Raw genomic sequence first — 26339 nt, 5'->3', positions numbered from 1 at the left:
CTCTGGGTTCGGTTCCCTGGTGGGACACCAGCCCTCTCCTGCCACAGTCCTTAAGAGACAGGGCTTGGCACAGAGTCCCTGGCAGGAGGGAGGGCCACGGTTCCCAGACCTGTCCTGTATCCGGTGCTGGGAGCCCTGGGAGGCGGCCTTCTGCCCTCCAGAGTACCTCTTGCTGTCTTACTTAGCCTGCCTCCGTCTGACTGACCGTGTCCTGGCCCAGCAGGTGTGGTTTCACGTTCTCCTCCTCCCTCCACACACACCCCGAGTCCGGCACCGACAGGTGCTCTCTGATGATGGATGGGCAGACACCACAGCCCCCGTGGGAGGACTCACCCCCAGGCCCCTTGGGCCTTCATCCGGCTCAGTTTGTCGGAATTTCCTTTCCCGGGCCTCAGCCATCCCACTGTCCCGATCTTCCCATGCGGTGTGTCTGGGCACCAGCTGGCACTCCTCAGTCAATTGGTGAAGCCCCAGGCCCCATGGGGGCCAGCCTGGCTCTCTCATTCCCCACCCAGGAGGTCACGGGCCCAGAGGAGCTCAGTGACTTGCCTGAGCCTCACAGTGAGGACACAGCAGGGCTGGAATACACCCCCCCAGTTCGACCCCCGCCCTGCACTCCTCTTTTGAGGATGACTCAGACGCACACCACATCACAGTTCATTCTCCTGTTGGCCCCAGCTGGGCCAGGCTCCCCCGTCCTGAGGTGCCCGGCTTGGGGTGCGGGGCTGAAGTGCTGACGAGGTGATGTGATGACCTGAGTATGGGTCCTGCTTGGCCCAAGTCTGCCCACTGGTGGGGGAAGGAGCATGCCCGCTGCTTCCTCCCGTGGAGGTTTGAGAGCTCCCAGACCCATGAGCCAGAAAGGAAAAGTACGACAAGTAGACAGAGCCTGCCCACGGGCAGCGATCCTTCCAAGAGCTTTGGACACCTCTCCGTGCAAGGCCCCAGCTCAGACAGGCTGAACTGCAGCAGCTCCAGGCCTGCTGCTCACAAAGGTCACTGGACATCTCAGGGTCTTACCCCAGAGGTTGATTGATGGGCTGGGGTCCAAGATCTTTCAAAGCATTGAGACCCATCTGGTCTTTGCGATCCATCTTTTTAGAAGAGCTGTCCCAAACCAGCACATCAGGATCCCTTATTGTTTAGTCGCTCAGTCACGTCCGACTGTGTGCGACCCCTTGAACTGTAGCCCACCAGGCTCCTCTGTCCATGGGATTTCGCAGACCTGAATCCTGGAGTGGGTTGCCACTTCCTTCTCCAGGATCCTTTAGGACCATGTCAAAATGCAGACAGAAGATCTGTAGGTGGTGAGGCCGCGCTCTCGCAGGAAGGGGCAGCGAGCACTGCTGCACCTGCCGCCTGCCAGCACGTGCCAAGCACAGCACAGTGACGCTCACGAGGATGCTCACTGCTGCTCCTGCATCAGCTATGGAGACTTGCTCGTGGTCACACCGTTAGTAGGGAGGGACCAGAATCTGAACCCTGTCCCCGTGGCACCAGAGTCATGCCTCTTGCCGAGCTCCAGTGCCCCCTTGCCGAGGGGTTTGGTGGGAAGGGGACCAGCAGCCTGGACGCCCTCCCAGTGCAGGCAGCAGCAGGGGCTTCTCCTGGGAGCCCAGTCTCAGGTGCTGCCCTGGACCCACTGAGTCAGAATCTTCGTCCACCACCTTATCCAGGTGTTAGGCACCATGAAATAGTAGTTCCTGTTTTAGGAAGGTCGGGCTGGTAGATCTCAGCAGAAGAGCTTGGTGTCAGGGAGGTGATGGGGTGGTTTTCCAGGCCAGGGGAAGGTGGCCCAGCCCCAGGCAGGCAGCGGCAATAGAGAAGCTTGGGTAGAGAAGGCAGGGCTTGGAGACAGAATTACTGGAGGGTGAAAGAGGAAGCAAGGGCTTGTCCGCAGACCTCTCTGAGCATCTGGGTGAACCGGAGTGTTACCAAGTGGCGTCTGTGGGGCATCCAGTGGTGGTGGTCCCAGGCATGTGGTCTGACCCTCGGGACAGTGGATAAGGCCTGGGTTGAGAGCAAGGAACCCTGGGGGCACTTGGGCCCATGGCATTGAGAATGAGGAGAGAGAGGTCGGCTGAAAGAAGCTGACCGATGGTGCCCATGGCCTTCCACTTCCACGAGCTAGAAATGCAAGCCGCGGGCTGGGAGCTGAGGGTCGAGGGTGTGCGGAGGTCCCTTCAGAGCAAGGCCGGGCCACTTTCCCTTGAGAAAAAGGCCCGTTCAAATGTTGGGTGGGGCTGATGGGTTTTGAGTTGATTTTAAAATATAGATCACTTTGTGAGGCTCACTGCTGCCCGTCTGGGTCTTCTGGCTCCGCAGATTGAGAAGTTAAAGACCCAGCTGGAGAGAGAGAAGCAGAGTAACCAGGATTTGGAGACCCTGAGCGAGGAGCTCATCAAAGAGAAGGAACAGCTGCAGAGCGACATGGAGACCCTGAAGGCTGACAAAGCCCGGCAGGTAGGTCTTCTGGGAATGGATGCCTGTCCCGGAACTCCTGCCTGCAGGAGGGAGAGTAGTCCAGGATTTAGCCATTTCCCGGGAGTCTGTAGGGGAAACGCAGGTGACCAGGCATCTGGCCTAGCTGCAGCTCAAACCAGCCACTCTTGTTCAGTGGTGGGGGTGGGTGTGCCCCCCACCCGGCGGGGACACTGGCAGCGCCTGAGATGGGTGTCATGACAGGAGGAAAGAGGAGATGCTCTTGGCGTGTGGTGGGTGGAGCTAGATGTCCAGCGTCACACAGGACAGCCCCGCGTGACCGAGAACGATCCGGCTCCCAACATCTGTCGCACCTTGCTGAGCCCCTGAGGTTTATTTGCCTCACGCCTGAGGTGGGAGGCAGTCCAGGGCTGGTGCGGCAGCTCTGTGATGCCGGGCAGGGGCCAGGCTCTTCCTCCTCCTCTGCCGGCCTTAGCTGGGACTGCCGCATGCCCTCAAGGAATGAGAGAAAGAACGGGAGGGCGAGGAGCAGAGAGCCACTCCCCACTGCCCCCCTCCGCTCTGGGACCTTCTGTCACATTCATTGGTCACACTCAACACGCGACTACCCCCTACCTGCGAGGGGAGGCCGAGGTTTCAAGTATTTGAGTTTTTCAGGCGCTGAGCTGGAGCAAAAAAAAAGGGGATGGGATAGTGCCATGTTTGGAGAAAAGACAGGCAGGGTCCCTGGCAGGATGTGGCTTACGTGGAGGGCAAAAGATGACAAGCAAGGCGATCCCAGACGTGTGCTCTTGAGGGAGTAAACGGAGAGAATCCTGCTGGGTACAGGCGCTGAGGAGTCGGGGTGCAAGGCTGTCCCTGAGGGGCTGCCGCTCACATCGGAGCCCTGGAGGATGGGGAGGAGTCAGGATGCTGAAGGCCAGGGGAGGGCCGTCCAGGGCAGAGGGAAGACAGTGTGCAGGGTCTGCAGGTGAGGAGTGGCCTCAGGGGAGCCTACAGAGGCGAGCGGCCAGGACGAGCATACCAAGGGAATCAACTTCCATCGTTTTCAGTAAGAGGGAGAGAGGGGTTTCTGTTTCTACATCTTCCTGGCCGCCCTGAAGGCATTTTAACTTGAAGTGTCTTCCTAAGGGTCTCCACGCTCGTCACCTCGTGTCCATGTTTGCCCCTAGGAACTTTAGGGATTTTTGTTTTTTCAATTGAACTATAGTTCAGTTCTGGCATACAGCAAAGTGATTCAGATACGTATGTGCATGCGTTCATGGGTCTCTGCTCAGTTGCTTTAGTCATGTCTGACTCTTTGCAACCCTGTGAACCATACCCCGCCAGACTCCTCTGTCCACGGGATTCTCTAGGCGAGAACACTGGAGTGGGTTGCTATGCCATCCTCCAGGGGATCTTCCCGACCCAGGGATCAAACCCAGGTCTCTTGCATTTTCTGCATCACAGGCGGATTCTTTACCGCTGAGCCACCAGGGAAGCCCATATGTGGGTGTATGTGTATAAAAAAATATATGTACACATATATGCATATGCTTTTTCCATTATAGGTTATTACAAGTTATTGGATATAGTTCTCTGTGCTGTACAGTAATACCATTAGGACTTCGGCGGGGAATGGTCTTTTAGGGCCTGGGCTTTGGTCACCAGATTAAACCAGACTTCAGCCCCAGATCACAATATGTTTGTGCAACAGCCAATGTCTCTCCCATCGTGTTTTCCCCCAGATCAAGGACCTTGAGCAAGAAAAGGACCATCTCAACCAGGCAGTGTGGACACTGCGGGAGAGGTCTCAGGTCAGCAGCGAGGCCCGCACCAAGGACGTGGAGCAGGAGAACAAAGCCCTGCACAGGACGGTGGCGGAGACCAGCGGGCGGCTGAGCAGGCTGGAGCTGGAGCAGCAGCAGCTGCAGCGGGCGCTGGAGCAGGCGCAAGAGAAGGCGGGCCGAGCCGAGGCACTGGAGCGGGAGCTGGGGCAGCTGGAGGAGGAGAAGGGGCGGCTGGAGGAGGAGAAGGGGAGGCTGGCGCAGAGGGCCAGCGCCCTGCAGGCGGCGGGCGAGCGGGCGGAGGCCGCGGAGCGCGAGAGCCACGGGCTGGCGCTGGAGAACCGGCAGCTGCGCAAGTCCCTGGACGCCCTGCAGAACGTGTCGGTGCAGCTGGCCGGCCTGGAGCAGGACAACCGGCAGCTGGACGAGGAGAACTTGGAGCTGCGCCGGATGGTGGAGGCCATGCGCTTCACGGGCGCCAAGGTGGCCCAGATGGAGCGCGAGAACCAGGAGCTGGAGCGTGAGAAGCAGGAGCTGAGGAAGAGCGTGGAGCTGCTCAAGGCGCTGGGCAAGAAGTCGGAGCGCCTGGAGCTCAGCTACCAGAGCCTGAGCGCCGAGAACCTGCGGCTGCAGCAGAGCCTGGACAGCGGCAGCCAAAAGGCACAGGCCCTGGAGCGGGAGCTGGGGCAACTGGAGGCCGAGAACCAGGGCCTGCGGCGGGACCTGGAGGCCCTCCGGCTGGCCCACCGGCAGCTCGAACGGGCTGAGCAGGAGCGGAAGGCGCTGGAGCAGGAGGTGGCCCAGCTGGAGAAGGACAAGAAGCTGCTGGAGAAAGAGGCCCGGCGGCTGTGGCAGCAGGTGGAGCTCAAGGACGCCGTCCTGGACGACAGCTCCGCCAAGCTGTCCGCCGCCGAGAGGGAGAGCCGCGCGCTGGACAAGGAGCTGGCCCGCTGCCGGGACGCGGCCGGCAAGCTCAAGGAGCTGGAGAAGGACAACAGGGACCTCACCAAGCAGGTCACCATGCACACGAGGACGCTGACCACACTGAGGGAGGTGAGCCGGGGGCCGCGGGGCCGCCGGGCCACACCGTGTGTGCTGTGGGATTGAGGTGGGACGGCGGGAGGCCCCTGGCACGTGCCCCCTGCTTCGAACCAGAATGACGCCCGAAAGTATGAAGAGGAAGTAGACGTACCCTGTTAGGATCTGACTGCCCGGAGACAGCCGGTGCCTGGGGTATTTTATTCCATCCTCTTCCTTGTGCATTTCTGGATACACACACTTGGTACCCTGCTTTGTACACCTTAGCCCTGCTCTGGTTTTCACTTAACTTCACCTTTTCTCATTACACTAAATAGCTTTCAAGCCACAATTTCTAATGGCTGTGAGGTAGATTTACTGTGATTAATTCTGTAGGTTTACTGTGATTACCTCCCTGGCCACTCACACGGTAAAGAATCTGCCTGCAATGCAGGAGACCTTGGTTCAATCCCTGGGTCAGGAAGATTCCCTGGAGAAGGGAATGGCGACCCACTCCAGTATTCTTGCCTGGAGAATTCCATGGACTGAGGAGCCTGGTAGGGCTGCAGTCCATGGGGTCGCAAAGAGTCAGACACGACTAACACACACTAGCACATGTTTTGGACAATCAGATTATTTCTGAGTTTTCCCACTGTTTTATTTTTTTTAAGTCTTTATTGAGTTCATTACAGTATTGTTTCTGTTTGTGTCCCGGTATTTTGGCCGAGAGGCATGTGGATCTCAGCTCCCTGACCTGGCAGAGCCGGGAACCAGGGAAGCCACACCCCCTGCACTGGACCACAAGGAAGTCCCTCCTACTTTTTTAAATAACACTGGGCGTCCTAACAGTACACCTTCACAGATACCTATTTCCTTAGGATATATACCTCGAAGTGCAATTACACTTGAAAGGGTCCAAATTTTTAAGTCTTCTTGGTGAACACCTGTCTTACTTCTCCCTGATATTTTTTTTGTGTGGTCATCTGGGCTTTCCTGCATGTGTTAGGGTGAGTCACTGCTCTGGTAAATGACTTCAGCATCTCCCTGGCACATCACAGAAGCTGGGTCTCCCCACATGTGGAAGTTCACTGTGGCTGTTCACAGGCACCTGGCTTCCTCCATCCTGTGGCTCGGCCATCCCACGGTGGACCTACCTGCAGCAGGTAGATGCGGAAAAGAAGGACCACACCTCTTGATGCAGAATTGGGTCACAGAGTTGCACCAACTGCTGGGGAGGCTGAGAAATGTTCTAGCTGTGTGCTAAGGAAGAAAAGGAAATTTGAGAACACAGAAAGGTCTCCATGTTAAATATATACATATGTGTGTATATTACTGACTGTCAGTGCAACAGATCACCATGCTGTGGGGAAGATACAAGACACCAACTCAGGCAGTAGCCCCTGCCTCATAAGCATTGGTTAGGCTTTGCTGCAGTAACGATCAACCCCACAGTCTCAGGGGCTCATCCTATCCAAGGCTGGTTTCTCGTGCGAGTCCAGGTGACTCTCCAGGGAGCCTGTCCTCTGTGCTGGGGCTCAGTAGTCCAGTCTGCTTTGACATTATGGCTCCCCCATCCTAACCCCCACGCCTAACCCGTGGGGTTAGGGCGGTTCCCGCGGCAGAGGTGAGGCAGCTGTAAGGTCACGTACCGGCCCTTCCATGCCACACCTGGGGAGCGACCCTGGAATGTTCAGCAAACATCACCAAATGTGTTAGGGGTTCCAGGCCTTGGGGTATGGTAGGTGTCCATGTGAGGGCATGTAGCTATGTCACCGGGCAGAAATTGGTAGCTGCCTGGAAAGCTACAGAGGTGTGGACCACAGTAAGTGAACTCCTAGATGAGGTCAACATCCACTTTCGAAAAGTAAATCAAAACCTGTCTAAAAGTAAAATCTTTCTCCCCTTTATATTTTTTTCTTATGTTCTAAATTCCCTGCAATGGGCCTTTAATTACATCACTTCATAGAAAAGGCAGTCGTGTTGGAAGAATTCAAACCTGCTCCTCAAAGGTCACCATAAATGGTATCTCAGACGCGTCTCTGGATGTGTTTGGAACATGTTCAGTCCTTCCCGGACACACTGCTGCATGGCCTCGTGTCCTGAACCCCAGGGCCTGGGAAGGTGTGTTCACCCCTTCCCTTCAAGACATCCCCGGGGTCTGCTGTCCACATAGAACCACCCGCTTGTCCCTCGAGACTCCCGAGCTGGCCGTGACTCGAGAAGATGGTTGCTCTGCCCTGAGATGGGCCTGTGTCTGTCTCTCTTGCCGCATCTGCTGGGCTCCTGGCCCATGCTTATCCTCACTGTCCCCGCAGGACCTGGTGCAGGAGAAGCTGAAGAGCCAGAAGCTGAGCAGTGAGCTGGACAAACTGAGCCAGGAGCTGGAGAAGGTCGGCCTCCACAAGGAGATGCTGCTGCAGGATGACAACAGCAACGGCGACCCGTGAGGACCTACCCGCCCCGGGTGGCTGCAGGAGTCCGTGCACCCCACACCCCGCAGGCTCCACGCCCCACCCCCCAGTGCTGCATTTAGTCTCCACACCCAAGGGCCTCTTGTCGCATGGGGCTTTCCATCCCAGGCCTCCTTCCTGGAGATTTCAAGCAGGGAGTGGAAGGGGATTTCTTTTGTCCAATGAAAAGGCTTCCTGATTTTTTTTCTAGTTAGGCTCTTTCAGGCCAGTTTTAAATTCACAACAAAACTGAGGGGCAGGTACAGAGATTACCTGTGGACCCCTGCCCCCTGACATGCATACCCTTTCCAACCATCAACACCCCACCCCCCACCAGAATGGTACATGCAGTAACACTGACAGGTCATCACCCAGAGTTCACAGGTGACATTGGGGTCACTCTTGGTGTTGCACGTTCTGTGGGTTTTGACAAATATATAACGACATGTATGCACCCCTCTGGGGTCATACAGAGTGTTTTCACTGCCCTAAGGATCCTCTGTGTTCCACCCATTTGTTCCCTTGTCCTTCCACCAGCCCTTTGATTTTTTTTAAACCAGCCTGCAATTCTTTCTTTCTATTTCTTTCTCTCCTCTCCTCTTTTTCTTTCTTTCGCTCTCTCCCCACCACCCCTCCATGCTGGGTCTTTACTGGGGTTTCTCTAGCTGCAGTGAACAGGGGCGACTCTCTAGTTGCCGTGCGCGGGCTCCTCGCTGTGGTGGCTTCTCTTGTGGAGCACGGGCTCTAGGGCATCGGGCTTCAGTGGTTGCAGCTCGTGGGCTCAGTAGTTGTGGCCCACTGGCTTAGTTGCCCCCGCGGCATGGAAGATCTTCCCAAACCAAGGATCGAACTGGCGTCCCTTGCATTGGCAGGAGGATTCTTAACCACTGGGCCCAGCACTTTGATTTTTAAAGTTGAACTGTTGCTACTTTGCCTGCAGTGCTTTCCTGAATGATCTCGCTTTTCCAAGAAATCCAGCATCTTGGACTTTTGTTGGACTTGTAACCAACATGATGTCCTTTTGGTGTGGCTACAAGTCCACAGAGATTTACCACTTACCTAGCACTGTGGATGGATTCGTTAACCTTTCTGAGACTCAGTTTCCCCATCTGTAAAATGGGCATAACAGTACTTCTCTAAGATGACGCCTGGAACACTATAGCCATAACGTTTCATTTACGAGTGTCCCAGATGTGTTTATACCAGGAGTCCAGGGAAGGGCTCTGGGTGACGGTGTTTGGCTCCTGCGGTCTTTCTGGGCCACATCCTTCAACAAGATGAAGAAACCAGCTTAATGCAGGAGGGCCTTGAGGGCAGCTGGGAGACTGGGAGCTTGTGGGAGGAAGAGACAGATAAATACTACCGTGTATTTTTATTTTTTCAGGAAATACAAGATTTTGGAGAGCATAAATGAATCAGCTTTAAAAACAACACTCTCCATGAAAGAAGAAAAGATTGCTTTCTTAGAAGCGCAGGTAGAAGAGAAAGCCAGCCTGAATCACCAGCTGCAGAACGAGATCCAGGTGGTAAGAGCAGCGTCCCCCCAACCCGCCCTGAGACAGGCCAGGGGTCGTGGCTGTGAGATGCCCGCCTCACCTTTCCCAGACCCTCACCTGGGTGGCAGAGGGGAGACTTGGATGCCCGTGTCCTGGGGCAGGTTTTTGTGGAGAGGACACCCAAGGCTCAGGGAGGGAGGAGACTGGCCACAGTCATGTAGCTGAAGTCGGGGCTGGGTCCCAGCGCTGCCCTTCAATCCCATCTACAGGGAGGGGGTAACATGCAGGATGGAGGTTGTGTGTGCCCCCTGCAAAAGCAAAGGCAGGTGCCTGGCGGGTCCGCGCCAGTGCTGGGCGAGGAGATGGTTTGGTGCAGGGGGCCCCCAGCTGGGCCCCTTCCTGCCCCAAGTCTGCACTCCTGTTCCCACAGCTGAAGAAGGAGTGTGAGATCCTCAAGCAGAGCCAGGAAGGGGGGACGCAGGCACAAAACTCATTCAAACACCCCATGGGGACGTCAGTCGAGGGTCACCAGGGGAAGGATCCCTGGGCGCCCAGCCACAAGGAGGCCACGATGGAGCTGCTGCGTGTGAAGGACCGGGCCATCGAACTGGAGCGCAACGTGAGTGGGGAGAGGCCGTCCATGAACCGTCGTGTAGGTGGAGTGGGAATTCACATCACCAGGAAGGACCCCGGGCAGCAGGAGCTGTTGAGATTGACACAGGTCTCACCAGCCACTTCTTGTATTTCCTGGCAGGTCCTGTGAGCTCCTTTCCACTTGAGATCCCTTCAGCCTTTTTTCTTTTTTTTTTTTTTAAGTGAGCATTTTATTTATTTATCTTAAATTGTTCATTTATTTCTGGCTATGTCAGATGTTAGTCGTTGCACATGGGCTCAGTAGCTGTGGTACGTGGCTTAGTTGCCCTGCAGCACGTGGGATCTTCGTTCGCCGACCACGGATCGAACCTGTGTCCCCTACGGGGGAAGGCCGATTCTTAACCACTGGACCACCAGGGAGGTCCCTTCGGAGTTTCTAACTGAAAGGGTGTGTGCACGTCTTCCCCGAAGACGCGCTCTCTGCCTCCCAGCACATCACTGGGCCTGGAGCGTCTACACCCGCACCGTTTCCACGGGGCTCTGTGATTCACTGCTCTGCGGGGGGTCAACCGTCCACCACAGTCCTCCACCTGTTTTCATGAATAAGACGTTATTGGCCCACAGACACACCCTCTGCTTCCACGTTGTGTGGAGCTGCCTTCCCGCGGCGGGTCAGTGTTGCGACAGAGACCACACGACCAGCAGACCCCCAGATATTTGCTGTCTGGCCCTTTACAGAACAAGCTTGTCCATGCATGTCTAAACACTTGATGTCCTTTGATGTCCCCCCAATGGCCTTATGAAGTAGATAGTGATGGTTTTCATTTGACAGATGAAAAAGGTGAGATAGAGTGTACGAAACTTGACCCTAAGCCCTATACTGGTAAGGGACAGGCCACAACCACCACCCACACATCCTAGTCCAGTCGGTGGCCTATTTTGCTTGGCCTTCATTTGCCTCGCAGAGGATGAACCGCCTTAACCTACCTGCTGTCACCCCTGAGTGGGATGAGGCTGTGGGCACAGGCCCTGACTCCTGTCCTGGGCAAGCTCACAGACATGCATTCTCAGGGTGAGCGACAGAAAACAGAGAGAAGCATTAAAGACAGATAACTTTAAAGAAAGCAGCTGTAACTCCAGCTCACCCTTGTCTCACACTCACATGCTCAGGTTCCTTGCAAGACCCCCATCATGTGTATCCCCATCATTTCTATCATGAAAACATGGACAAAAAAAATTTTTTTTCTGATGCTATTGTCTTTCTAAGAGGGAAAGTGTTACTTCTCTTAATGGAGTCTGGCTTTAGCCCCCAAAGCATCAACTCTTGAGGGTTCTCATTCCCAGCAACTCAGGTCCCCGCTGCCACTTAGCAGGTATGGAAGAAGTGAAGTGAAAGTCGCTCAGGCATGTCTGACTTTTTGTGACCCCATGGACTATATACAGTCCATGGAATTCTCCAGGCCACAATACTGGACTGGGTAGCCTTTCCCTTCTCCAGGGGATCTTCCCAACCCAGGAATCAAACCCAGGTGTCCCTCATGGCAGGTGGATTCTTTACCAGCTGAGCCACAAGGGAAGCAGATATGGAACTGGCATCTGATCAATCCCATGCTTTTCCCTCCCCCAGAATGCAGCCCTGCAGGCTGAGAAGCAGCTGCTCAAGGAACAGCTGCAGCACTTGGAGACCCAGAACACGGCCTTCAGCAGCCAGATCCTGACGCTGCAGAAGCAGAGCACCTTCCTGCAGGAGCATAACACCACACTGCAGACACAGACGGCCAAGCTGCAGGTGAGGGCCGGGCGGGCCAGCCTCGCGGGGAGGATGCTTCTTGTCTCCTAGAGGCCGGCCCAGCATGCTCACAACTCCCAATCAGCAAGATGAAGCAGAGGGAGAGTTTGGGGCTTTTTTTTAGCAGATGCATCATACACCATGATTCCTAGTCTCGGGATCTTTGAAAATAGTTTTCAGTGATTAAACACCTGGCTGCCCAGGCTAAAAAAAGTTCATTTCCCTGCTTTTATTTGCAGTCTTGTCTGTTTCCCAAAATCTATTTCTTGAGATGCTCTTAGGAATTTTTTGGGAAAAGAGACTCTGGAATCAAATAAGTTGAGTTCAACCAAGCCAAGCACATTTCTTCACCGTAGGACCTGGTAGAATCTTTCTGAAGCAAATGTGAATTTTTCATCTCCACGAGTGAAATGGAGTATCACATGTCTGTTGAGAGCATCTAGCCAAACGAGTGTTCTGGATCGTGCATTTTAAGATGTGGATATTTATTTACAGTTAATAGATTGTGAAAAAAATTAAGAATTATTCATTGCAGTTTCTGAGAAAGGGGTCTGAAAGTATGTAACTTATGGGTCAGGGGTGATAAACAAGAGACTGGCAAAGATGTTGGAAATTATTCTAGTAAAATAAGGAAATAGGGTTTGTAGTTTTGTTTTGTTGGGGTTTTGATTGTAGTTGTCATATCTTTGTCTCATCTTGATGTTAAGGTAGTTAATTCTGACCTCAGAATGAGTTATGAAGTGTTCCCTTCCCTGCAGTTGCTCATAATTTTGGATGTTGGGTGGGGGTTCTGAAGCTGTCAATTAAGTTAAGGTAGGTTGTTCAGGTATCCTGTGTCCTCAGTGATGCTCTTTTAAAACTAGGCTTTTAAGAGTATTCAAAGATGGTATCCAAGGAGCTTATTCATAGATAGGGCCTCATTTGCCACCGAAAGTCACATCTGTGGAGAGACTTCAGGACTAAGCACCATGTGACAGCCTGTTACACCGTCTGGCCTCCCCCAGCCATTCCTCAAGTCCGAGTAGAACTGTCTTTGGTCCCAGCTGGGTCTTTGCCTGGCCCGGGGGGGTCCCCGCTCCCTCGTGTCAGCCTCCATCCCCGTCTCCCTCCCGGCAGGTGGAGAACTCCACCCTGACCTCCCAGAGCGCCTCGCTCAGCGCCCAGTACGCACTGCTGCAGAGCCAGCAGACGGCCAAGGAGAGCGAGAACGAGAGCCTGCAGAAGCAGCAGGAGCAGCTGACGGCTGCCTACCAGGCGCTGCTGCAGGACCACGAGCACCTGGGGGCGCTTCACGAGCGGCAGTCCGCCGAATATGAGGCCCTCATCCACCAGCACAGCTGCCTGAAGACCCTGCACCGCAACCTGGAGCTGGAGCACAAGGAGCTCGGCGAGAGGTGCGCATTGGCGGGCCGGCAGGCGGGTCCCCCGGGTTTGTGTCCCTCCGTGCCCCGCGAGTCTCCTCTTGGCCTGCGGCTTCACACCATCTGGGGCACTGGAGCTTCCCCAAAGGGAAGTAAATCAGAGTCTCCCTCAGTGGTTCGGAGTGAGACCAGCTGGAGAACGGGTGGCCAGAGGATCCCCAGGGAAGAAGGGGTGTCACGGCCAGTCCCGGCTGAGGGAAACTGCTTGTTGGTGTGGGGTCCCTGCTCCCGTGAGGAGTCTCTTCTTCCCTCTCTCTTCTCTCCAAACCAAGAATAAGGAAGAAGTTCACCATAGCAGCTCATGTACACTGATGCCCTTCACCCTGCCTTCTGTTCTGTTCTTGCCTTTCAAGGTCTGAGCTGCATTTTTTTTTAACCTTTTGTTGTTGGGTCTCTCAGTCCTGTCCTACTCTTTGTGACCCCATGGACTGCAGCACGCCAGGCTACCCTGTCCTTCACCGTCTCCCGGAGCTTGCTCAAACTTATGTTCATTAAGTCGATGATGTCATCCAACCATCTCATCCTCTGTTGCCCGCTTCTCTTCCTTCACTCAATCTTTCCCAGCAACAGTCTTTTCCAATGAGTCAGCTCTTCACATCAGGTGGCCAAAGTATTAGAGCTTCAGCATGAGTCCTTCCAATGAATATTCAGGGTTGATATCCTTTAGGATTGACTGGTTTGATCTCCTTGCTGTCAAAGAGACTCTAAAGAGTCTCCTCCAGCATCATAGTTTAAAACAACTTTTAATTTTAGGTATATAGAAATTAAACAGAATGGTAGAGTGAAGCCTCTGTAGACCCATGACTGGCTTCGGCAGTGAGTGCTTTTTGCCATCTTTGTTTCATCTTTACTTTCCACTCTCTAGCCCTATACTTTAAGATAGAATTTACATACATTGAAATGCACAAGTCTTCACTTTGCACTGTTGACAGCTCGTGGGTTCTGGGTTTTGTGTACATTCATTCAGCCAACCAGCATCGCCTGAGCACCTGCCCCGGCAGATCAGTGATTGTCCCAGGCTCCTGGGCAGGGGTGGCAGAACCCATCACACCTGGGGACAGGTGTGATACGCACATGGCTCTAATGCAGGAGGGAGAGTCTCTCTAACACTTCGCGAGGGTGGGTGGTGGGTGAGCAGAAGCAGTTGTCCTCGTCATCTGCTTGTGAGATGGCCCTGCTGGCAGTGCCTCCCTCGACTCGGCCTTACGATGCTCAGTGAAGCTGCAGTGCGGGGTGTTTCATCACAGACCAGGGGAAGGGTATACAGCCAGCAAAGCTGCGTGAGGGTGCCTGATGGTGCTGTGGACCGGGGGTGATGGCGTTCATTCATCCACTCACCTGGTGCTTCCTTTTTGCCTCTGTCTGGAGTCCTCCACTCACTTGATCCACCCAGATTGCCATCCTTGAGACAGTTGACGTCCTGCTGAGACGTCTGCTCCCGTAAGATTGCTCCTTCCAGCCAAACTGAGTGTCTTCGGCCTCCTCTGCACCCTTCCGTACACATGTGATCCTTTGCACACACCTGCAGTGTGCTTGGCGCTGAGTCTAGACTGGTAGGGGAGGCACCCTATTTACTAACAATGTGGCGTGAGAAGTGTTCACTCAACTCTGAAGCTAGCACAATGCCCAGCACTCACCTCTCCTGTTATGTGTTATAATATCTTATGATATTCTTCATGTGTATTCAGCAGGGGAAGGCTTTTGCAGGTGGAATTTGGACTGGAGTTCATCGTTGCTTCTCCTGTAGCCCTTGGCTCAATGCAGCACAGAGCCACTGTGTTACCCAGCGCTTGTGGACAGGCTGGAGGCCCCATGGGTCTGTCTGCGGCAGGGCTCCAGGTTCAGGAGTCTGGGTACCTGGCTCACAGGGACAAAGGCTCTACATTCATTTCCTTTGACACTGAAATCGGACGCTTGCTCATTTATTCTCTTAACACATATTTATTGAACACGGTGCCTCCTTCCACTGGGGACTTGGTGATGAGCCAGACTCACCCGGGCCCTGTCCTGCAGTGGGGTGGTGACTGACGGTCAGAGAGATGCTGGATCAGTGCGCTGTCCCAAGACGCTACAACAGGGAAGTGGGAGCCAGGGACCCTAATGGTCAGCCCATGGCCCTGATTTGTCAGACTTGGGATGACTTTTCCCAGAATCATTAACCTGCCTGAAAAAGATCACCCCAGAAAGCCAGGCAGAGCCGTATGCCCAGCACCGCATCAGGGAGCCTCTGCTCCCCTGACCCCAGGGCGAGGCTCGACAAGAGTGGGAAGGGCTCCCCCACCCCACCCCCATCCCCAGGGATTCGCTGCTCTATTAGCTGTTACCTGTACTGGACTTCAGCTGTTTATTTTGTGATTTCTTTTATTTTTTTTTTGTTCCTGACTTTAGAGGAAATGCTTTCAATTTTTCACCATTGAGGATAATGTTTGCTGTGGGTTTGTCATATATAGCTTTTATTATGTTGAGGTATGTTCCTTCTATTCCTGCTTTCTGGAGAGTTTTTATCATAAATGGGTGTTGAATTTTGTCAAAGGCTTTCTCTGCATCTATTGAGATAATCATATGGTTTTTGTTTTTCAATTTGTTAATGTGGTGTATTACATTGATTGATTTGCGGATATTGAAGAATCCTTGCATCCTTGGGATAAAGCCCACTTGGTCATGGTGTATGATCTTTTTAATGTGTTGTTGGATTCTGATTGCTAGAATTTTGTTAAGGATTTTTGCATCTATGTTCATCAGTGATATTGGCCTGTAGTTTTCTTTTTTTGTGGGATCTTTGTCAGGTTTTGGTATTAGGGTGATTTCTTTTAAATCTATTTGTGTTTAGTGAACCTAGCTGAATAGGTAGCTCAGACAGTAAGAATCCGTCTGCAATACGGGAGACTGGGGTTCAATCCCAGGGTCGGGAAGATCCCCTGGAGAAGGGAATGGCCACCCATTCCTGTATCCTTGCGTGGAGAATCCCACGGACAGAAGAACTTGGCGGGCTACAGTCCATGGGGTCACAGAGTCGGACACGACTGAGCAACTACCACTTTCTTAGTGAACCACCTGGTAGCTTATTTATAATCCCTAAGAGAAGGGCGTAGGGTTCAGAGGACATAGTTCTGGAGTTCCAGATGACCCAAGGGAGGGAAGGCTGCGGTGACAGGGGATCGAGGGGACTGTGGAGGCGTGTTGGGTGGGAGGAAGGGACTTCCTGGGTCCAGGGCTGGAAGAGATCCCCAAACCTGGGCACCACCTCCCTGGCTGCTGGCTCGGACGCTTCTCAGCCGCCACCCTCGAGATTGCCTACCGTCTAAGCCTCGCTCCCCGCAGAGGAGGCTCCAAGGTCTTCCGGGTGTATGTTACCTGTGGGGACAGATGGCTGGGGAACGGGCTGCCAGCAAGGTGTCCCCTCCTGCAGGCACAGTGACATGCTGAAGCACAAGGCGGAGCTGGACGAGCTGGAAAAGGTTTTGAGGGCCGAGAGGGAGGCTCTGCAGCAGGAGCAGAGGACGAGCGCCATGGCCGCGAGCGAGAACCGGAGGCTGCAGGAGGAGCTAGACAGGTAAACGCTGGGGCCCCGGGACCCACCTGCCCATAGGCAGCGGCATCTCACCCACTCAGCACTCCCTGAGGTCAAGGGTGTTCCTGGTCATCGTGTGTTTTACAGCCCATCATGCTAACAGCTGGTTGGTAATGAGGTCACCGAGAATGGACTGGGATGGAAGGACCAGTGTAGTACCTGGGACAGCGCGTCCAGTAAGCTGGCGGTCCTCACCTCCCACCCCGAGATGACGATTATGTCAGCCACAGGCACATTCATCATCTCACGGGTTCCCTGTTTATGAACTCACCTCCTTGCTCACGTTCATCTGTAAGCCCCAAATCAGCGCTCGTGACGCTTTTGAGGACATGCCCAGGGTGGTGGGACATTCGAGGTGCCTGACGCACACATTTCCAGCTAAGGATGCCCAGGGTATTCGGTCCCAGCAGCCCATGCTGCAAACGAGCGTCCTTTTCGTGGCCTGTTTAGAATCATGGTTTTCGTGGTTTTGTACTTTTTGGTGACAGTTTTGCCATTCAACAGCTTATTAATGGGAGGTATATTAACAGCGTCTTTCATTACCTGAACATTATTGACCAGAGACGTTTCAATATTCACTTACATAACAGATCGCCAGCCACAGGCATTAATTTCTGCAAAACTCCCCCAGGCAATAACATGAATGGCCCCCAGGTGGGATGCCTTCTCACGTTCCCAAGTGCAGGGCTGTGATGTACACTGCAGAGAATACAGGTGTGGTAGATAAGCTTCCTTCAGGCATGAGTACACTGCTGGTGGCTGTGAGCACATCACAGGCGGAAGCCACACTGAACGAGGTGTGTCTTGACCAGCTGACACAAACATGTGACCAGATTCACGGAAACACACCCCACGTTTCTCCTTAAGAGCTGGTTTAGTGTCTCGGGGACCTTCGACTGTTCCCACCGAGAGTGACAGGAATCTACAGAATCATCGTGTACGTTAGTCGCTCAGTCGTGTTCAACTCTTTGCGACTCTATGGATTGTAGCCCACCAGGCTCCTCTGTCCATGGGATTCTCCAGGCAGGAATACTGGAGTGGGTTGCCGTGCCCTCCTCCAGGGGACCTTCCTGACCCGGGGATTGAACCCAGGTCTCCTGCATAGTAGGCAGGTTCTTAACCGTCATAGAATTATTATCATCCATTTTTTAAAAAATAGATGAGGGAACAGACAGATTAAATGCCTCGTCCGGGGCCGATGCTTGTAGTCAGTGGCAGAGACAGGGTTTGAATCGGGTCTTTTCTCTGGCAGGGCCACATGATGCCGCTTCCTCCCCATGTCCTTGTGTTCATGGGTACAGAGGACTGCAGGCTCAGGTGCCAGGCAGGTCAGGCACGTGGGTGATGAGTGCCAGCCGTAGACCAGACAGTGAAACGGAGAAGCCACTTGGTCTCAAGGTGGTCAGCTGGGAGGCAGGCCTGGGGCTGCCAGATTATTCCTTTGTTTGTGCTTGTTGTCTTGAAAGAAGTTGCACATTTGAATATTGATGTGAAACTTTCACAGTTTTAAATGTCAACCCCCTAATTCATTTAATCAGTGAGCCAAATGACCCATCTGTGTCAAAATCAAGTCCATGAGCCCCTGGTACTTTGAGCTTTCTGTTATACATCCTCCCCTGAGAAAGCCCAGTTAGATAATAGTTAAGATGATGATGATAATTTTAGCAGATTTACATAATACCCCAGCATCTCATACTTTATTTATCTCGAGAGTTGAAATTAGAAAAGGAGCTTGGAACTGGGAAGAGGAGCTGAGCAGAGACAAAGAGTTTTAGAGCATTTTGTGGTTCAGTGTTTAAAAAAATCTTTGAACAGCAGAACCCTTTTTTCCAAGGAGGCACACATGCCAGAGCCTTAACTACAGTGATGCTCTGTTGGAGTGGGTGCCTGAGCCTGCCTGTGCTGTCTGCCCCAGACAGGGTGGGGGCACCAGGGGTACCTTCACAGGACCCCAAAGAACCCAGCTTAAAAACCCCTGGTTTTGTTCTACTCCCTCGTTTTGAGGCCCAGAGAGGTTGTGCTTTGGTCTAAGATTGCACAGCTGGGACAAGGCCTGGGAGTGCTCTTTGGCCCTGAGCCCTGTGGCTCTCTGCGCCCCCCACCCCCAGGGTCAATTTCCTGCACCACCAGCTGAAGGGGGAGTACGAGGAACTGCACACCCACACCAAGGAGCTGAAGACCTCGCTGAACAGCTCGCAGCTGGAGCTGAACCGCTGGCAGGCCCGGTTTGACACACTGAAGGAGCAGCACCAGAGCATGGACATCTCGCTGACCAAGCTGGACAACCACTGCGAGGTGAGGCCTGGGGCTGGGCGGTGGGGTCCCCAGACGCCAGAACGAGTGCCTGGCGTGACAGCCTTCCGGCTCAGCGGGGTCGAGATGGGTCCTCCTTGGCGCGTATGCTCTGAGGACGCGTGTAAAGGTGGTCCAGAGACCGAGAGGAGGCCAGAGCTGTCTGGGTGGGGAACGGACACCTCGACTGGTCAGGATGCACGCAGAAGCACCATTGCATCTGATCTTTGCCTTTTGCAAGGGGTCGGAGCAGGTGCAGCGATACAGCCGTGTGCTGTGTTATCCCTGCCCTCTTGTGTCCATGCTGTTGTTCCATTTCTTTTCATGTAGTAGCTGCACTCTTCTAGGGAAATGTCACAGGTTTTGTTGTTGTTATTTTTTTTCTGTGCTGGGGTTTGTCTGCCTGGCTCCTGATCCCGGGGCGGTCAGGTTGGAGCTTACACACGCATTCCCCCGGTTTCCAAAGGAGCAGAGCCCTGCCTTCTGGTGTACTCGGTTGGAAAGTACTGTGTTCAGCAGCAGACCTCTCTCAGATGGAGTTGTTAGCAGAGCCCGGGACAGTAAGACAGAGTAGACAGGGCAGGGAGGAGTGGCCGGGTCCCGCCCCAGCCCCGGGATGGCCCAAGACGGCCAGGACTCCAGACACAGCTCCTCTTGCCCTTTGTTGAGAAACACTCCGGAGGGTCTTCTCCTTTGAGCTCACGGTAGCCCCATGGGGCATCGCAGCTGAGGAAGCAGAGGCCAGGGTGCCAAGACACCCAAAGACACTCTGGGCTGGGACTGGGGCCTGTGGAGGAGATGGGGGCCACAACACTGGCAGATATTGTCCCAGGGAGCCCCGCCACCACGGGCTGTGCTTCAGGGTCTCCGTGCGGACTTCAGGCCAGAGCCTGCTGCCACCCAGGCCATCTGAAGCCAAAAAGCTAGTCGTCTTGCTGTACACCAACCATCATACACATACTCTGGAGCAAGAGCTGGCCGTCCTCAGCCCAAAACTCAAGTCCAGCCCCTAAATCTGTTTCTATATGGCTGTGAACTCAGAATGACTTTTGCATTTTATAATGGTTGAGAAAGTGAAAAAAAAAAAAGTTTTATTTTTTTTTATTTTTAATTTAATTTTATTTTTAAACTTTACATAATTGTATTAGTTTTGCCAAATATCAAAATGAATCCGCCACAGGTATACATGTGTTCCCCATCCTGAACCCTCCTCCCTCCTCCCTCCCCATACCATCCCTCTGGGTCATCCCTGTGCACTAGCCCCAAGCATCCAGTATCGTGCATCGAACCTGGACTGGCAACTCGTTTCTTACATGATATTTTACGTGTTTCAATGTCATTCTCCCAAATCTTCCCACCCTCTCCCTCTCCCACAGAGTCCATAAGAGTGTTCTATACATCAGTGTCTCTTTTGCTGTCTCGTACACCGGGTTATTGTTACCATCTTTCTTTTTTGTGTGGCAAGTGCAAATGCTGTGACACTTAAATGTCAGCATCTGTAAGTCAAGTTTTATTGGAGTGTGGGCACACCTATGCATGTACGTCTTGTCTCTGGCTCTCACCTGTTGCAACAGCAGAGTTGAGTGGTTGCAACAAAGACCACCATCTGGCCTGGAAATCCTGAAATATTTGCTGCCTGGCTCTTTACAAGAGAAGTGTGCTGACCCTCAGCTAGAACAGAGTTGTCCCATAGAAATAATGATGTGGCCACCAGAAATAATTTAAAATTGTCAAGTTAGCCACATTTAAAAAGTGAAGGGAAGCAGGTGGTATTAATCCTAAATAATATATTTTGTTTACACAGATACTTCACATCCGTTTTTTAGTTAAGTCTTTGCTGCTAAGTCACTTCAGTCGTGTCCAACTCTGTGCGACCCCATAGACAGCAGCCCACCAGGCTCCCTGTCCCTGGGATTCTCCAGGCAAGAACACTGGAGTGGGTTGCCATTTCCTTCTCCAATGCATGAAAGTGAAAAGTGGAAGTGAAGTCGCTCAGTCGTGTCTGACTGTTAGCGACCCCATGGACTGAAGCCTACCAGGCTCCTCTGTCCATAGGATTTTCCAGGCAAGAGTACTGGAGTGGGGTGCCATTGCCTTCTCCGAGTTAAGTCTTTAGGACTTGCTATATTTGCCCTGCTCGTCTTGGCGAGGACTGGCTGTGTTGTTTCTGTCTGTTTTTCTGGCTGCGTTTTAAGTGCTCAGCAGCCACTTGTTGCCCACAGCTGTCAGATTGGGCAGTGGCCCTTTGGGTCCTTTCTAATTATCACGAGTTGGATAATACTGAGATGGGTGTCTGTTTTTTTTTTTTTCTTTTGGCTGTGCTGGGTCTTCTCTGGTGCTCCGGCTTTTCTCTAGTTGCAGTGAGCAGGGGCCGCTCTCCACTTCCAGTGCTCGGGCTTCTCATTGTGGTGGTTTCTCTTGCTGCGGAGCACGGGCCCTTGGGCGTGCTGGCTCAGTGCTTGTAGCTCCCGGGCTCTGTAGCACAGGCTCAGTAGGTGCGGCCCATGGGCTCAGTTATTCTGTGGCATGTGGGATCCTCCCGGACCGGGGTTCAAACCTTTGTCTCCTGCATTGGCAGGTGGACTCTTTACCACTGAGCCACCGGGGAGGCCTGAGATGGATGTCTTGGCGCACGTGGCGTTTTCGTTCTTTCGGAAGCTGGCCTCCCAGAAGCAGACTCACGGGGTCACACCATTTTTAAGACACTATTGATGTGTATTTCAGCTGCTATCCCGACTCAAGGGGAACTTGGAAGAAGAAAACCATCACCTCTTGAGCCAAATCCAGCTGTTGAGCCAGCAGAACCAGATGCTTCTAGAACAGAACCTGGAGAACAAGGAGCAGTACCACGAGGAACAGAAGCAGTACATGTAAGGGGCCCGGGTGATGGGGATCCTGGCTTCCCCGTGCCAGGCCAGAGCAGCTCTGGGGCCCGTCAGTGTCCTGAGGGCAAGGGCAGGCCAGCTTACCAGCGTGTCCTCCTCTCTCTTGCCCTGGAGTGGTTCTGGGTTTCTGCAGGTAGTGGCATTTGGCTTTCGTTAGATTTTTAAAGGCACTGCCCACCGCCAGAAGCTTCTTACTCTGCTTTTGGAATTAAGTGCACTTCTAAAAATACATAGAAGCGTGCCACCGAGAAGTAGCTCAGGGAAAGAATTCACTTCGAAGGCTGAGCACAGATGCCATTGCAGGACTCTTTCTCACTCATGTCTGTGTTCGATGATCGTCTGGAGGGTGGGTGACCAGTGTGCCACGGTGTTTATTTCTCCCGGCTTTACATGGGCCCTGCGAGGTGCACAGCGATCTGGTGAATGGGAATTGGTGGGACCGATGGGATATGACTAGAGCTGTGTCCGTACCAGAGGTTGAGGAGCTTCAGGGAGATGGAGAAGGAGGAGATGGGGTTAATGCTGCTGATGCAGGACGGGGACCAGCAGGGCAGTTGGGGGGATGTGGAGGTGGAGCATGGCAGGGGCCTGGGTGCAGGGAACCTGGAGGAGCCCCAGCAGAGGAGGCGCCGATGCCTGGCTCACGAGTCGGGATACACCAGGAAGTGTTATAGGATGCTGGTCCAGCCAGACCTAGGAAGCTGCCAGAGATGAGCTCAGGAGGCTTGGTACTGAGATGTGGCACAGACGTGAAGTAACACAGGATGGGTCCGTGGATTCAGGGGGTTTCCACCACTCTGCTGTGGCGGTTGGACTGTCCTTGCTGTGGGCAGGAGCGCCTGGCCGGCTTGGGGAAGGAAGGAGATGTTGTAGAGGGGCGTGGTCTCGTCCAGCTCTCAAGTGTCCTGAGACTTGTTTGTTATCCTCCTGGTTTCACCTCCACGTTCAGAGGTGGCTCACCACCTACCAGAAAATGCTTTGCATCAAAAACCACACCATAATTTTGGGGGTAGAAACGACCGTTGCCTGAAGTTGGCCCTCTGTAATCCAGCGGATAATAATCGCTGCAGACGCCGGGCAGGTGCTAACTAGAAGAGGAGGCGCCTGGACCCCAGGGGGATGGGTGGATGACAGTTCTGCATTAGAGAGCGTCTGCAGAGGGCCAGGGCTTGGCAGGCTTCCTGGAGGCTGTTTCGAGTGGAGCAGAGTGCTGTTCCGGTGGCCGGGAGGGGCCTGGGCCTGCTCTCTGACTTTGCGTGCATCTGTGGGAGGCGAACCCAGCCACGGAAGCCCTCCAGGCTTAAGGCCACGCTGCAGGGCCATGAGGACAGAGGAACAAATCACAGGCCTCGAGTCAAGGGGGCTGACTCAAGCAGTGAGGGGTTGGGACCCAGTGGTTCCCAAAGCTGCCTCTCTGCATGAGGAGCTTCCTTCATGGGGAATGCTTGGGAAAGTCCCTGGTTTGGGTGGAACTTTGGCAGTGCCTTGACAGAAAGAATCGTGAGCCATTGCCTCTGGCCCAGAAGCCTCATTTTCCAGTGAGAAAACCGAGGGTCCACGCTGTGAAGAGACCACCCAGGTGGTGAGAGGCTGGAGGGGACAGGAGTCGGTGGCCCTGTGGGCAGTGCTGTACGGAGTCCGCCCGCAGGGCTTCCTGAGATAAAAGCACACCCTGTGAATAAGGAAGACCAGCATCTCTCTCCCAGGAAGCAGAGGAGCTCTCTGGCAGCCCAGGGTTCAGGACGTGTCTTTCTGGTCTTTTCTGCATTTTTGGAAATAGAAACTGGTTTCCAGCATGTACAAGCTGGGAGATTTAGCTTCACGATCTTGAGTTTCTGGCTTCTCTGGGAAATGAGAAGATCCACCCCATCCCCCGACCCAGGTCTGCATTCTTCCTACATGGCAGCAATCCCAGGTGGCTCACCATGCCTCAGGCCGCCCCGCCCTCCCTGGTCTTTCCAGGCCCACTGTGCTCCTCGTCTTTTTTTTCTGGCCCCTGGAAGCTTTCAAGTTTGTTGCACAAAAGTGTAGTCAGAAACCCAATGTTGGAATGGGTCCGAGTCAGAGGTCTGCTTTCGCTAAGATGACTTTTTCCGCCCTGATGCCCACCTAGCATCTGAGGGCACACCTCACCCCACCACCGAGGTCTGGTTGATATGCACACCCAGGAACTGGCCCTGAGTGTGACCCTGGGGTGTCCCACGTCCTGAATGACCAGGCTGGAAAGTCCTTGCTTCTGAGCTGGGTTTTCAGACGGTCAGGGGTTTGCTTCCTTGAGGTCACTCAGCTGGGTCCTGGGTGCTCGCAGGCCGCCTCGAGGCATTAGGACTTCCTGGGCCTGTATCCCGTGTTTCCATTCACATATTCCTGACTCAGTGACCAGGGTGGCCCACGTGACGTGTGCTGGGCCAGGTCCCAGGCCGAGCTGAGTGACTTCATTTTTCTGGCTTAAACCTGACTTGGTGGTCTGTCCCCTCTCTCCACAGAGACAAATTAAATGCGTTACGGAGACACAAGGAAAAACTGGAAGAAAAAATCATGGATCAGTACAAATTCTATGATCCTGCTCCAAAGAAGTGAGTTGACTTAAGTTTCAGGGGCTGAAACACGGAACAACAGATATTCCTTGTTCACGCTCAGGGCGAAAACAGTAGCCATCGGGAGCAGCCCCCAGTTGTAGGGCCAGTGTCTTCCATGCTGGCAGGCCGCCTCTGTGCACATCCCTCCCACAGAGGAAAGATTTTAGAAATTCTCTCAGCCCTGTGCTGGGCTGTAGGGCTGGCTCCGTCCCCCGAGGCTACTGGCCCCGTGCATCAAGCAGCGCTTCCCCGGGCCTGGGCTCCAGGAGTTGGGCCCTACAGATGGTCCTGGCCCAGCCCAGCCTTGAAGTCAGAATCGCTGTGCATCCCTAATGGCCTCTCTGTTAAAATCACAGAACCACAGAGGTTCAGAACCTCAGTCCCAGCGTTCCCTTTGGCAGATGGAGACACTGAGGCCCAGATGCAGAAGTGCAATGAGTTGTATAAGCACAGTTCAGTGCAGTTCAGCAGAGGAGGAGAATCCGGACATGGTTCTCTTTTCTATCCAGCAGAAGCCTTCTCTGTTTCCTGTTAGCTACAACTTTTATCACTTACTCATTATAGTCCCTGTTTTTCATCCACACGGCCCACTCTTCACAGCCCTCTGCCACCACGTCCAGATTCCTCGGTGCGGGGAGTGGTCAGGGAATGCCAGCTTATTATTACACTTCCTGTGAAACTTAGCAGGGAATGAGGAGGAATGTGATGCTGAAAATGGCATTTTGGCAGAAAAATGGCCACCTAATAGATCACATTAGCAGAGCACTTCTTTTATTTCACAGAGGTAATCAAGAGTTAATGGGCAAGGGCTTCCCAGATGGCTCAGTGGTAAAGAATCTGCCTGCCCATGCAGGAGATGGGAGTTCAATCCCTGGTCAAGAAGATCCCCTGGAGAAGGAAACAGCAACCCACTCCAGTATTCTTACCTGGGAAATCCCATGGACAGAGGAGCCTGGCAGGGGCAGTCCATGGGGCCACAAAGAGTTGGACACGACTTAGCGACTAGACGACTTCCCTTATGGTCCAGTGCCTTCCAATACAGGGGCTGTGGGTTCAGTCCCTGGTTGGGAAGCTAAGATCCTACATGCCTCCTGGCCAAAAATCCAGAACATAAACCACAGAAGCAATATTGCAACAAAGCCAAATAAAGACTTTTTAAATGGTCCACATTTTTAAAAAGAAAAAGGGTTAATGGGTGCACTTGAAGTTCTGTTTTTGCAAGAGAGTGGTGTGGATTTCTGCACCCATACGTGGTTCTACCATCCCTGAGCTGTACCTGATTGAGAATTCCATTCTATCTCCTGAGCCCCAAATACAGTGCCATTATTCGAAACCCCAGTTACCTGCCACCTTCCCAGGCTGGTGATGGGGAGACCAGCCCATGTTGGGACACTGCACCCAGTGACCTGCTGGAGCAGGCAGTGAGGGTTGACTGTGTCCTAAAAATCTACTTCTCATTAGGAAAAACCACTGGATTGGAGCCAAAGCCTTAGTCAAACTCATCAAACCAAAGAAAGAGGGTTCCAGAGAACGCTTGAAGTCAACCACAGACAGCCCTCCCCGGCAGCTGGAGTCCCCAGACCCAACCTTGCCATCTGCTTCTCAGCCGCTCAGATCTCAGCCCGAGAACCCCGAGTCCACCCCATCGGGCTCAAGCTGCCCAGAAGAACGTGACTCCCATAATGGGCCCCTGGGAAAAGGTAGGTATGCTGACCTGGCTGGCGGAGGTGGGCCTAAGGGACCCTCTCACTGGACGGGGTAGAGGGAGGTGGCATGTAGATGTGCACATGTGTGTGTAAGAGCCTGAAAGGGGTGTGTTAATAGCCAGGAAAATATACACCCATGTCAAATAAGAAGCATCACTAATCCTATAGACGATGAGAGGTACTCAGGTCAAAAGTGACACCCTCCAGGCACCAGAAGAAAGCTCAGTAGCATAGGCTTGGGGGTTTCCTTGTACAGGTTAGAGATTTAGAGTAAGCTGTCTCTGTAGGGACATCCCAGGCACATTTCATGGGTAATAGGCACGTATGGGAT

The 26339-nt window shown here is 53.5% G+C and overlaps 1 protein-coding gene across 6 annotated transcripts in view; it reads left to right on the top strand.

Moving 5' to 3' along the window:
- CCDC88C (coiled-coil domain containing 88C) overlaps positions 1 to 26339 on the top strand; it is a 146074-nt gene that overhangs the window by 101238 nt on the left and 18497 nt on the right. For all 6 annotated transcript variants that reach the window (XM_070358848.1, XM_005892612.3, XM_070358849.1 and 3 more), the window contains 12 exons: positions 2326 to 2463; positions 4170 to 5261; positions 7541 to 7668; positions 9060 to 9201; positions 9602 to 9790; positions 11393 to 11554; positions 12671 to 12948; positions 16385 to 16528; positions 18655 to 18841; positions 21563 to 21708; positions 24210 to 24299; positions 25764 to 26002. In XM_070358848.1, coding sequence (XP_070214949.1) covers positions 2326 to 2463; positions 4170 to 5261; positions 7541 to 7668; positions 9060 to 9201; positions 9602 to 9790; positions 11393 to 11554; positions 12671 to 12948; positions 16385 to 16528; positions 18655 to 18841; positions 21563 to 21708; positions 24210 to 24299; positions 25764 to 26002 — 2935 coding nt within the window. The remainder of the gene's footprint in view (positions 1 to 2325; positions 2464 to 4169; positions 5262 to 7540; positions 7669 to 9059; positions 9202 to 9601; positions 9791 to 11392; positions 11555 to 12670; positions 12949 to 16384; positions 16529 to 18654; positions 18842 to 21562; positions 21709 to 24209; positions 24300 to 25763; positions 26003 to 26339) is intronic.

Source organism: Bos mutus, chromosome 21 (genome assembly GCF_027580195.1).
Source record: "Bos mutus isolate GX-2022 chromosome 21, NWIPB_WYAK_1.1, whole genome shotgun sequence".
NCBI classification, from domain to species: domain Eukaryota; kingdom Metazoa; phylum Chordata; class Mammalia; order Artiodactyla; family Bovidae; genus Bos; species Bos mutus.
The sequence above is the reverse complement of the archived record's forward strand: the minus strand, read 5'-3'. Positions and strand labels throughout refer to the sequence as shown.